This window comes from Bombina bombina, chromosome 6 (assembly GCF_027579735.1).
Source record: "Bombina bombina isolate aBomBom1 chromosome 6, aBomBom1.pri, whole genome shotgun sequence".
Classification (NCBI taxonomy): Eukaryota; Metazoa; Chordata; class Amphibia; order Anura; family Bombinatoridae; genus Bombina; species Bombina bombina.
Genome location: NC_069504.1, coordinates 414098640 through 414111009, shown reverse-complemented (window position 1 = coordinate 414111009; position 12370 = coordinate 414098640). Strand labels below are relative to the sequence as shown.

Below are 12370 nucleotides of genomic sequence, written 5' to 3'. Positions count from 1 at the left end.
ATAGGAGTAACTTAGAAAATTGCTTAAAAAATAAATAAAAATTATAATAGGAGTAACTTAGAAAATTGCTTAAAATTGCATGCACTATCTGAATCACTAAAGAAAAAAATTGGGTTTAGTATCCCTTTAAAGTAATAGACTATTTCTTTCCTAAGATATGGAGAGTCCACAACGTCATTCAATTACTAGTGGGATTATCACTCCTGGCTAGCAGGAGAAGACAAAGAGCACCATAGCAAAGCTGTTAAGTGTCACTCCCCTACCCATAATCCCCAGTCATTTTCTTTGCCTCTGTCAATAGAGGAGGTGAAGTTTGGTGTCTGAAGAAATCAATTCCTTTTTTGGGTACTTGTCCCTGCAAGCAAGGATTTGGGTTTAGCTGAGTCCACGTCAATCTCTTCAGTAGAGTAGTGGTGGCTTTTAAGCAGTTAGGAAGTTGTGAGGTAGTCCTTGCTTTGTTTCCTAACACATTGCTGCCCATGGTACAGAAAGCCAAAGTTGGTTACTTTTTCTACAGGTCTCTGTAAGTAGTATGTGTCCTTTCACGCCTTGTGAGCTGTCGTCCTGCTGGATAGCTAGACTGCAGGTAAGTGCTTTTGTCTTCTAGGTCTTGGAGACTTGCACTTCAGAAGAATATGTCATATGCAGTAGATGGGGACATTTTTAAAATCCTTTATACAGGATTTTCTTTGGCAGTGGGCATGCACATTATGTATGTTGAAACTAGGGGTTAATCTTCCCTTTATTGGGATGTTTTTCCTCCTAATTTTGTTGAAATACTTTATTAGTATGTGTGTGGCTTATGTTTTATACAGGTATTTATGTATAAACTTAAAATTTGGCAGTTGGTTTTCTTTGCTTGCGTAGCTCTAGAACAGGCTGACAGACTGCTTGAACGTTTGTGTAATTTAAATTCCGGTGTTGTAGGGGGAAACGCACGCCTTTTACTTGCTGTGTAGTTTCCTCTCTCTGCCGGTCATGTGACTTCTCTCTGCTGTCGGATATTCACGCAGTGGAGCGGCATCATTGAATTTCAGTCTCTTCAGTGTCGATCTACTATATGATACTATACGATCTACTATATGACTTCTGGCAGCCAAATTGTGTATAAGTGTTACGTAAGGATATCTCAGCCTGTCTGAGTTGTAGGGGGCCTGATTTCTTTATTATTTTAAAGAATTTTTGCATAACGTTATGAGGCTGTGGTATTAAAAATTCTTAAAGTGACAGTGTATTTAAAAAAATTATAATTTGGGGAATTTTTTATGTAGTATTACGGACATGGACCAAGGCTCTGTGTCTTTTGACAAATGCTTGTTATGCCTTGAGGCACAAATTGTTTTGCCTATGCAATTATGTGCTGCATGCTTAGCTAGAACACTTCAATTTAAAGATAAATTGGTGCCCTCTGAGCCCAATGTCTTTCAGGATGATGCTGTTCAGGCAATGCCACAGCTTTCTCCTCAAACATCCCAAGCCTTTATGGTGTCACATACAATGCCCTGCAGTTCCTCTCAGCCTCCTGGAGCCTTCTGACCCTTACACTTTCCTGAGAAACAAACAGGGCAGAAGACTGGCGAAAATCCTTAGTCGTCTGTAGGTAGAATGTTAGAGCACGCACAACATCCAAGTTGTGCAACAGACGTTGTTTATGAGAAGATTGGGACAGAGAGAAAGAACAAAATTTCCTGATTAATATTTCTATCAGAAACCACTTTAGGAAGAAACCCCAATTTAGTACGAAGAACCACCTTATCCGCATGAAAGATAAGGTAAGGCGAATTACACTGCAAAGCCGAGAGTTCCGAAACTTTTGGAGCGAAGAGATAGCAATAAGAAGCAAAACCTTACAATATAGCAACTTAATATCTATGGATCCCTGTGAATGGGAACATGAAGGTATGCGTCCTTCAGGTCTATGGTCGTCATGAACTGACCCTCTTGGACCAAAGGAAGAATGGAACGAATGGTTTCCGTTTTGAAGGATGGTACCCTGAAAAACTTGTAGAGGCACTTTAGGTCTAAAATGGGTCAAAAAGTTCCCTCTTTTTTGGGAACCACATACAGATTTCAATAGAATCCTAGACCCTGTTCCCTTACTGGAACTGGAACAATCACTCCCAGAGAGGAAAGGTCCTAAACGCAGTTCAAGAATGCATCTCTTTTTACCTAGTCTGCAGATAATCTTGAGAGGTTGATTTTTGAGAGCAATTATTTTTGGAGGAGATTATTTGCCTGCAAATTTTGCTGCACAGGTATATTCTGCGGTATCTGCAGCATTATCTGCATTTCCTATGCTGGGAAAATCTCAAAGTGAAATCTCAGATTCGGACAGATTCGGACAGTATAATTCCTTCATCTGATACTGAAGAAGTAAACTTCAGATTTAAGCTTGAACACCTTTGTGTACTGTTAAAGGAGGTATTGGCTACTTTAGACGACTCCAATACTTCTGTTGTCAACCCTAAGAAGTCTAGTAAACTTAATAAATACTATGATGTTCCTTCCTCTGTGGAAGTGTTTCCTGTTCCAGACCATGTGATGGAGATTATTTCACAGGAATGGGAGAAGGCAGGGATACCTTTCTCCCTGTCTCCCATCTTTAAAAAGATGTTTCCTGTTGCTAAATCCATTAAAGAGTCATGGCGCACGGTGCCTAAAGTAGAAGGGGCAATTTCTACTCTGGCTAAGAGAACTACGATCCATATAGAGAATAGCTGCTCCTTTAAGGATCTCATGGACACAAAGCTGGAGGCTTATTTGAAAAAGATGTATGTTCATCAAGGTCTTCAATGGCAACCTGCGGTTTGTATTCCCACAGTAGCAAGTGCAGCATCTTATTGGTGCAACACCTTGTCTAAATCAATTTTAGTAGATACTCCGTTGGAGGAGATGCAAGATAGGATTAAGACTCTCAAACTAACCAATTCCTTTATTTCTGATGTTAATATGCAAGTTTTTAGACTGGGAGCCAAGATGTCTGGCTTCACTGTCCTAGCCCGCAGGGCATTGTGGCTAAAATAAAGTCCAAGCTTCTGGCGCTCCCTTACAAGGGTAAGACCTTGTTGGGACCTGGTCTGGCAGAAATAATGTCTGATATTACGGGTGGAAAAGGGTCTTTTCTACTACAAGACAAGAAGAACAGACTCAAAGGATGTAAAAAAAAATGTTGTTCCTTTTGTAACTTCAAAGGTCAAAAGTCTTCCTCTCCCTCTTCCAAGCAGGAGCAGTCCAAGTCTTCTTGGAAGCCCAGTCAGTCTTGGAATAAGGGGAAGCAATCAAAGAAACCCTCAGCTGAGTCTAAGTCAGCATGAAGGGTCGACTTTCCCTGTTTTGTCAAGCGTGGAGATGAGATGTCCCAGATCTTTGGGCTGTGGACATAGTATCTCAGGGTTACAAAATAGAATTCAAAACTTTCCCTCCCAGGGGCAGATTCCACCTCTCAAGATTATCTGCAGACTAGGTAAAAAAAGAGGCATTCTTGAACTGCGTTCAGGACCTTTCCTCTCTGGGAGTGATTGTTCCAGTTCCAGTAAGGGAACAGGGTCTACTTTTCGACCCATTTTAGACCTAAAGTGCCTCTATAAGTTTCTCAGGGTACCGTCCTTCAAAATGGAAACCATTCGTTCCATTCTTCCTTTGGTCCAAGAGGGTCAGTTCATGATGACCATAGACCTGAAGGATGCAAACCTTCATGTTCCCATTCACAGGGATCCATAGATATTAAGTTGCTATATTGTAAGATTTTGTTTCTTATTGCTATCTCTTCTGCTCCAAAAGTTTCGGAACTCTCGGCTTTGCAGTGTAATTCCCCTTACCTTACCTTATCTTTCATGCGGATAAGGTGGTTCTTCGTACTAAATTGGGGTTTCTTCCTAAAGTGGTTTCTGATAGAAATATTAATCAGGAAATTTTGTTCCTTCTCTTTGTCTCAATCTTCTCATAAAGAATGTCTGTTGCACAACTTGGATGATGTGCGTGCTCTAAAATTCTACCTACAGGCGACTAAGGATTTTCGCCAGTCTTCTGCCCTGTTTGTTTGTTTCTCAGGAAAGCGTAAGGGTCAGAAGGCTACTTCTACTTCTCTTTCCCTCTGGTTGAGAAGTATGATTCGTTTTGCTTATGAGACTGCTGGACAGCAGCCTCCTAAGAGAATTACAGCTCATTCCACTAGGCTGTCTCCTCTTCTTGGGCTTTCAAAAATGAAGCTTCTGTGGAACAGATTTGCAAGGTTGCAACTTGGTCCTCTCTGCATACTTTTTCCAAATTTTATATTTTTGCCTCGGCTGAGGCCTCTTTTGGGAGAAAGGTTCTTCAGGCGGTGGTGCCTTCTGATACACTTGCATCCCGCAATTTTTAGGGGTTGAAATTATTGAACATTTTTTGGAAAGAGACCTAGGCTTGGATGATATTCATAAGCATTACATAGGAGATATTTTGAGATATCTACTCTCACATAACTTCTTCCTATTTGATCATGAATTTTACCAGCAAATCTGTGGCACAGCGATGGGGGCTACATTTTCCCCATCGTTCGCCAATTTGTTTGTAGCCTGGTGGGAGCGCACATATCTATATAGTTCCATGAACCCCTGGTGTGAGGTTATTGTTTTGTTCGTCCGTTATATAGATGACCTACTTTTTATAGTAAAGAAACCGGTTATTGATTCCTTGTTCCAGGAATTCATGCACTATTTAAATGACAACCCCATAGGTTTAAAATTCACAGGAGACTATAGTCAGACAGAGGTCAATTTTCTGGACCTCACTTTGCAGATCCAAGAAAATAAAATATGCATAAAGACCTATAGAAAACCTACTGCTGGGAATACCATTTTGCACGCCACTTCACAACACCCTAAGCATTTAATACAAGCAATACCTAAGGGGCAATTTATTAGACTTAGGAGGAACACAAAGTCAGATGAGATATATGAATTACAATCTACAGAATTAGAAAACAGACTAATTGAAAGGGGGTATAAGCAAAATACTCTAGAAAAGTGTTGTAAGGAAATAAAAACATTTAACAAACATGCTAATCAGAAACATCACAACATGAGCAATGATTTTACAGAATCCGTGGTCTTTACTACCGCATATTCTTCCCAATACGACAAGATTGTTAGTATACTTAAACAACATATACACCTCCTTTCGGGTGATCATATCTTAAAACCATTTGTTAAAAATTGCCGCTTTGTGCCAAAGAAACCAAAAACTTTGGCACAAACTCTATCCCCCAGCATGGTTAAAAGAAACAACAAATCAATAATTACATCTAGATAGTTAACTCATATAGGTAATTTCAAATGTGGCGGTAGAAATAGTCACACCTGTACTTCTATTCTCCCAGGTAACTCTTTTACATCCAGTATAACAACCCAGACATTTGACATTGGCTTTTATGCAAGCTGCAGCACCCAACTTGTGCAAAAGCCAATATGTAGGTCAAACCTCCAGAGAACTTAAAAAGAGAGTAGGGGAACACATCAGAGACACCAAAAACTATGTTAAAGATTCAGCTATAGCAAGCCACTTCAATGGCATACATTTTACAGGGAAGGCTAATATATCAGTCCAGGTCATAGACCTTGCTAAAGTTCCCATGAGGGGAGGCAACAGATGTAAAATATTGGATAGAAAAGAATTGTTCTGGATCCTACATTTAAACACTAGAATGCCATTAGGGATGAACAGAGAATGTGACATTAATTATTTTATAGATGATTAACTTTCACTTGTTATCCACACAGTATTTATCCATATCAAATTATATATGTGATTCTATTGTCTAAATCTTGTCACTAGCTTAACCCCTTAATGACCAGAGCACTTTTCCATTTTCTGTCCGTTTGGGACCAAGGCTATTTTTACATTTCTGCTGTGTTTGTGTTTAGCTGTAATTTTCCTCTTACTCATTTACTGTACCCACACATATTATATACCGTTTTTCTCGCCATTAAATGGACTTTCTAAAGATACCATTATTTTTATCATATCTTATAATTTACTATAAAAAAAATTATAAAATATGAGGAAAAAAATTGAAAAAAACACACTTTTTCTAACTATGACCCCCAAAATCTGTTACACATCTACAACCACCAAAAAACACCCGTGCTAAATAGTTTCTAAATTTTGTCCTGAGTTTAGAAATACCCAATGTTTACATGTTCTTTGCTTTTTTTGTAAGTTATAGGGCAATAAGTACAAGTAGCACTTTGCTATTTCCAAACCATTATTTTTCAAAATTAGCGCTAGTTACATTAGAACGCTAATATCTTTCAGGAATCTCTGAATATCCATTGACATGTATATATTTTTTTTTATTAGACATCCCAAAGTATTCATCTAGGCCCATTTTGGTATATTTCATGCCACCATTTCACCGCCAAATGCGATTAAATATAAAAAATCGTTCACTTTTTTACTAATTTGTTCAAAACGTTTGGTTTCTCACTGAAATTATTTACAAACAGCTTGTGCAATTATGGCTTAAATGGTTGTAAATTCTTCTCTGGGATCCCCTTTGTTCAGAAATAGCAGACATATATGGCTTTGGCGTTTTAGTAATTAGAAGGCTGCTAAATGCCACTGTGTACTACACGTGTATTATGCCCAGCAGTGAAGGGGTTAATTATGGAGCATGTAGGGAGCTTTTAGGGATAATTTTAGCTTTAGTGTAGTGTAGTAGACAACCCCAAGTATTGATCTAGGCCAATTTTGGTATATTTCATGCCACCATTTCACCGCCAAATGCGATCAAATTAAAAAAAACTTTAAATTTTTCACAATTTTAGGTTTCTCACTGAAATCATTTACAAACAGCTTGTGCAATTATGGCACAAATGGTTGTAAATGCTTCTCTGGGATCCCCTTTGTTCAGAAATAGCAGACATATATGGCTTTGGCGTTGCTTTTTGGTAATTAGAAGGCCGCTAAATGCCGCTGCGCATCACACGAGAATTATGGCTAGCAGTGAAGGGGTTAATTAGGTAGCTTGTAGGGAGCTTGCAGGGTTAATTTTAGCTTTAGTGTAGAGATCAGCCTCCCACCTGACACATCACACCCCCTGATCCCTCCCAAACAGCTCTCTTCCATCCCCAACCCCACAATTGTCCCCGCCATCTTAAGTACTGGCAGAAAGTAATATTTTTTTTGAGCATATTTACATATGCTGCTATGTAGGATCCCCCCTTAGCCCCCAACCTCCCTGATCCCCCCCCCCCCCCCGCCTTATTGTGCGCCATATTGGGTACTGGCAGCTGTCTGCCAGTACCCAGTTTTAAATTAAAAACGTTTTTGTTTATTTTTATTAAAAAAAACTATTTTCTGTAGTGTAGCTGCCCCCCCACAACCCCCAACCCCCAACCCTCTCCCAGATTACTAATTTTATTTATTTATACCCTCTCTCCCACTGAGTCCTTATAATTGTTCCATAGTGTATTGTTCCCACCCGCACACGCGCGCACCCACCCTTGTGCACGCACGCGCTCACGCTCCCGTGAACGCGTGTATTCTGGCACGCACCCCACACGCGATCCTTCCCCCCGCCTCCATTGATCGCCGCCCACCCGCCTCCCTGGATAAGCTCCCACCCACCAACGAACACCGCGATCAATGGCCGATGCAGAGAGGGCCACAGAGTGGCTCTCTCTAAATCGGACTGCTCAAAACTGTTATTGCAGGATGCCTCAATATCGAGGCATCACTGCAATAACATGAAAGCGGCTGGAAGTGATCAGGATCGCTTCCAGGGCTTTCAAAGACCAACGACGTACGGGGTACGTCCTTGGTCATTAACTGCATTTTTTTGCAGGACGTACCCCATACGTCGTTGGTCGTTAAGGGGTTAAACCTAATTCCTTACAGAGTAGTAAACAAAGGGGGACTAAAATGATTTCATATTAAGCATTAACGGTCATTTATATCAGTTACCATATATATATACACTAAAGTGGTCTGCCAATTTTCTTCCCCCTTATTATCTCTAGGGTTAAGTATCAACTGTGTATAGTAAGTTAAGACACCACACATTTGTCTGTGCAATATGTTTGCTTTTTTTAATTTTCACCATGTTTGTGTTTTTTTATCTTTGAATACTGGTTCAGCAGGGGTTAACCTTTTTTCACTTGGTGTATAAATTGGTCCCCCAGGCTGGTCCTAATCAGTCTATGATTAAGCGCCACTAGGGTGCGCAAAACGCTTAAGACTTGTCTTGTATGTCTCTACCCCTGTCTGGGGGCTATGTTTTAATGATTTTTCAATAAATATACATTTTTATATTTGCCAACTGAGTAGTGCCTGCTCCCTCTCGTGCCTTGTTGTGCCTTCTGTTTAGGTCTGCCTGTCTTATTCTCCCTCCCTGTTCATTCTGTGTCCTCTAGCTTGGGTATTGGTTCCCGCTAGTAATTGAATGGCGTTGTGGACTCTCCATAGCTTAGGAAAGAAAACAAAATGTATGCTTACCTGATAAATGTCTTTCTTTCCGGATATGGAGAGTCCACGACCCCACCCTTAATAAGACAGTTCTTTTGACTAAACCTTAGGCACCTCTACATCTTTGTGTTATTCCTTTTCCATTTACCTTTGGTTGAATGACTGGAGATTATGGGTAGGGGGGTGGCACTTAAAAGCTTTGCTGTGGTGCTCTTTGCCTCCTCCTGCTGGCCAGGAGTGATATTCCCACTAGTAATTGAATGACGTTGTGGACTCTCCATATCCGAAAATAAATAAATTTATCAGGTAAGTATAAATTTTGTTTTCTTGTAAATGTTTTACCAAGTTTTAGTTTAATAGCTGTGCACAATATTCAAGATAAGGCCTAACTAGTAATCTAATAATAGACATAAGAATATTACTTTTTCTCCTGCCAATAACTCTTTCTATACAGCCAAGAATCCTATTGGCCGTACCTGCTGCTCTACTGCATTGCTTACCAGGCTTCAGATTGTCTGCAATAATAATTCTCAAGTCCTGTTCCTCTTTTGTAACTGTCAGTGCCATTGAGTATTTAAATAATCTTTAGACTGTTGGATCTGAAATGCATATGTAATGTACTTTGGGCAGATACTTTTTAGATTATTTGTCCAATGCTTCAGAATTGTAATATCACAACTCATTTTATATAAGCCTACTTGAAAGTCTGTTATAATTATTTCATAATGTTGTTTTTATTGCTGTGCACTACTATGATTTGGCTGCAATGGTTACCACCCAGTGACTTGTTTCTTTATCCCTATATATATATATATATATACATACATACACATACAGTATACATGCCCCTTCTTTAATTTACTTGCACTGCCCCCTTTACGTTACCTTAGTTATAGATCAAACAGAGGTATACCCCAGCGCCACCTGTACCTTAAATGCCTGAGGCGGTGATACCTAGCTATCACCTAGTTAAAGACAAATGTAAATAGTGTGCCCAGGCGCCAGCAATATGGAGGCTAAGGTAAAAAGTAGTATTTAATACATAAAAACAATATGATAAAATTACAATTTTACAATATGCATGGATCCACGCTAAAATAACATAAAAGCATAAAGTAGATGATAATTTGGATGATAGAAACTTGCAATAGGTAAGATATAAAAATATAAAAAATATTACAATATACTCCAATAAAAATACCAAAGGTGTAAATACGAAAAAGTGGTTCAGGTAAGTGTCTTAAAAATTTTTTAAAAAGTCCAAAAGAGATCCAAATATGCAATCAAATCTGTGATAACAGGAGTGAACTGTTACTTGAAAAAACAAAAATAACCGTCAGTGAAAAAGTAGTAGTGAAAACTGCAACAGTGTTCCAAAGAAAATCCTAAAAAATGTTTCTAAAAGTGTGATAAAGTGTCAATCCTGTGGGGTATTGTAGTGTGAAAATATATGAAGTCCAATACTGTTGGATATGTCCAGTGTGGTAGTGGTGCTTGTCCCTTGGTGCTCAGTTACCCATAGGGAAATGGGCCCCAGTAAAAAAGGAAAAAATACAAAAAGGAAAAAACACAAACGGAAATGCTGTAAAGTGAAAAACCTGTGAAAAAAAGAATAAAATACAATGTGTAGAAAATTCACAAATATATCCTCCAACTGAAATAAGGCTTACCAGTGCAGGTCTACACGTTTCGGCCCTCTCTGGGCCTTTATCAAGACTCAAAGTCTCACTTTTGGAAAAAAAATTTAGGATTTTCTTTGGAACACTGTTGCAGTTTTCACTACTACTTTTTCATTGACGGTTATTTTTGTTTTTTCACTCCTGTTATCACAGATTTGATTGCATATTTGGATCTCTTTTGGACTTTTTTGGATTTTTTAAGACACTTACCTGAATCACTTTTTCGTATTTACACCTTTGGTATTTTTATTGGAGTATATAGTAATTATTTTTATATTTTTATATCTTACCTATTGCAAGTTTCTATCATCCAGATTATCATCTACTTTATGCTTTTATGTTATTTTAGTGTGGATCCATGCATATTGTAAAATTGTAATTTTATCATATTGTTTTTATTTATTAAATACTACTTTTTACCTTAGCCTCCATATTGCTGGCGCCTGGGCACACTATTTACGTTACCTTAGTTATCATAACCTACATTTTTTTAATTCAATCTATTATATATATATAAAAATATGTCTATGATTACGGCCACAAAGGCTGAAACATGTTAGACCGTGTTTCGTTTTTTAATCTATGGAAGCTCTGTCATCTAAACTTATGCTTTTACTACTGAAGAATAAAGCCTTTTGAATTTTAAATACCTGAGATGCCTGGATTTCCTTTTTCTTGAATATATATATATACACAGTATACCTGCACATTCTTTTTCTCACTTGCACTGCCCACTTTACATTACCTACATTACCTAAGTTATCATAACCTACATTTTTTAAACAATCTATAGATTTCTGCTGTTTATATATATATATATATAGTATACCTGCACCTTCTTTTTCTCACTTGTACAGCCCCCTTTACGTTACGTAAGTTATCATAACCGACATTTTTTTAAACAATCTATAGATTTCTGCTGTTTATGCCCATATGATGTCTGCGTATATCTAAAAAAAACAAATACTGTCATATTAAAATAATAATTTTTACTTTTCAGCAGGTGAAGACTGTAAGATTTATGAACTTTAGTCCCCCTCCGTTAAAACGACACAGTGCTCAGTTTCCACAGGATAATGGGAAAAGTGAACAAATTTCCACTGAGTCACCCAAACCGGAGCCAACTCCTACTCCTGAAACAACAATATCTACAGTGCAACGAGCCTCCTCAAGTTTTGTCCAGCAAACAGAAAACAGAAGAGTACAAAGATTAAAAAGTTCAACCAATGACCATCCTTCATTATCCCTTCCCAGCAAAAGAACCCTAAATGATAATTCTAAAAGGTGGAGTGCAGTCTATCAGACCCAGGATGTCCTTTCAACCTAATGTCTCTTAATGCCTCTAGTGTTTATACAGAGCTGTTGATCTTTTAACTTAACATGCTACATCAAGTAAACAAATAATTGTGTGTGTATGTATATATTTATGTATATGTGTGTATATATATATAATCAATTTATGTTGTTGTAAAGGACATACAGTGCCAAACAAAGGCATGCTGGCAGCTTCAGTTACACACGTCTCGTCTTCAACTCATTTATTTTATCTTGTGTCAGACATTCTGTCATGTACTTTGCAGCATGAAGATATATAGAGTTCTGCTGGCTGGATTACCTGTCTTTTCTTGAAATAAGGTCACTTATTCACCAAGGAGAACAATGGCATTACATAACAGGATCCATGGCCTAAAATGTGCTTGAGAGGACCTAAAACGTTTTTTTGGGAAAACATGCATAAATCAAACCACCTTGGTCTGAATAGTTTTGTCTCATGCTTTTCTTTTCCCTATTAAACTGCATTTATACACAAAAGTGTTCTGCCATGAATCAAGTCTATGGAATATAGGCTTCTGTGTTTTGGACACTTAGCTTGTTCTATTTGTCAATTCAGTATCATAGCTATGTAAATAAATAAGAGAACTCCGACAATCTAACAGACGCTCTTTCATTTAATATGAGTCCAATGTCCCTTCACAATTAAATAACACAATTTATGTTACTCTCTTTTGAAATATTATTGCTTTAAACTTTTAAATGTTGAGAATTACTGCTTGAAAGCGAACAATGTCTGTAAACTCAATACGTGACTGAATTTACTGTTTCCAACATACCCTTGTACAGGAAATATAAAGACAATGTCTTGTTGGGGGCTAAAACTGTCTGCAATGTTTTCAACAACTGAAGAAGTAAAAACAATGCTATCTATTTCACATTTTATGACGCACTTTGGAAACATTGAGGAGAAGATT

The 12370-nt window shown here is 38.1% G+C and overlaps 1 protein-coding gene across 1 annotated transcript in view; it reads left to right on the top strand.

Annotated features, from left to right (window-relative positions):
- Positions 1-11702, top strand: part of SH3RF2 (SH3 domain containing ring finger 2) — a 311164-nt gene extending 299462 nt beyond the window's left edge. Inside the window, exon 9 of the mRNA XM_053719846.1 lies at positions 11122-11702. Coding sequence (XP_053575821.1) covers positions 11122-11448 — 327 coding nt within the window. The 3' untranslated portion in view covers positions 11449-11702. The remainder of the gene's footprint in view (positions 1-11121) is intronic.
- Positions 11703-12370: the final 668 nt, after the last annotated feature.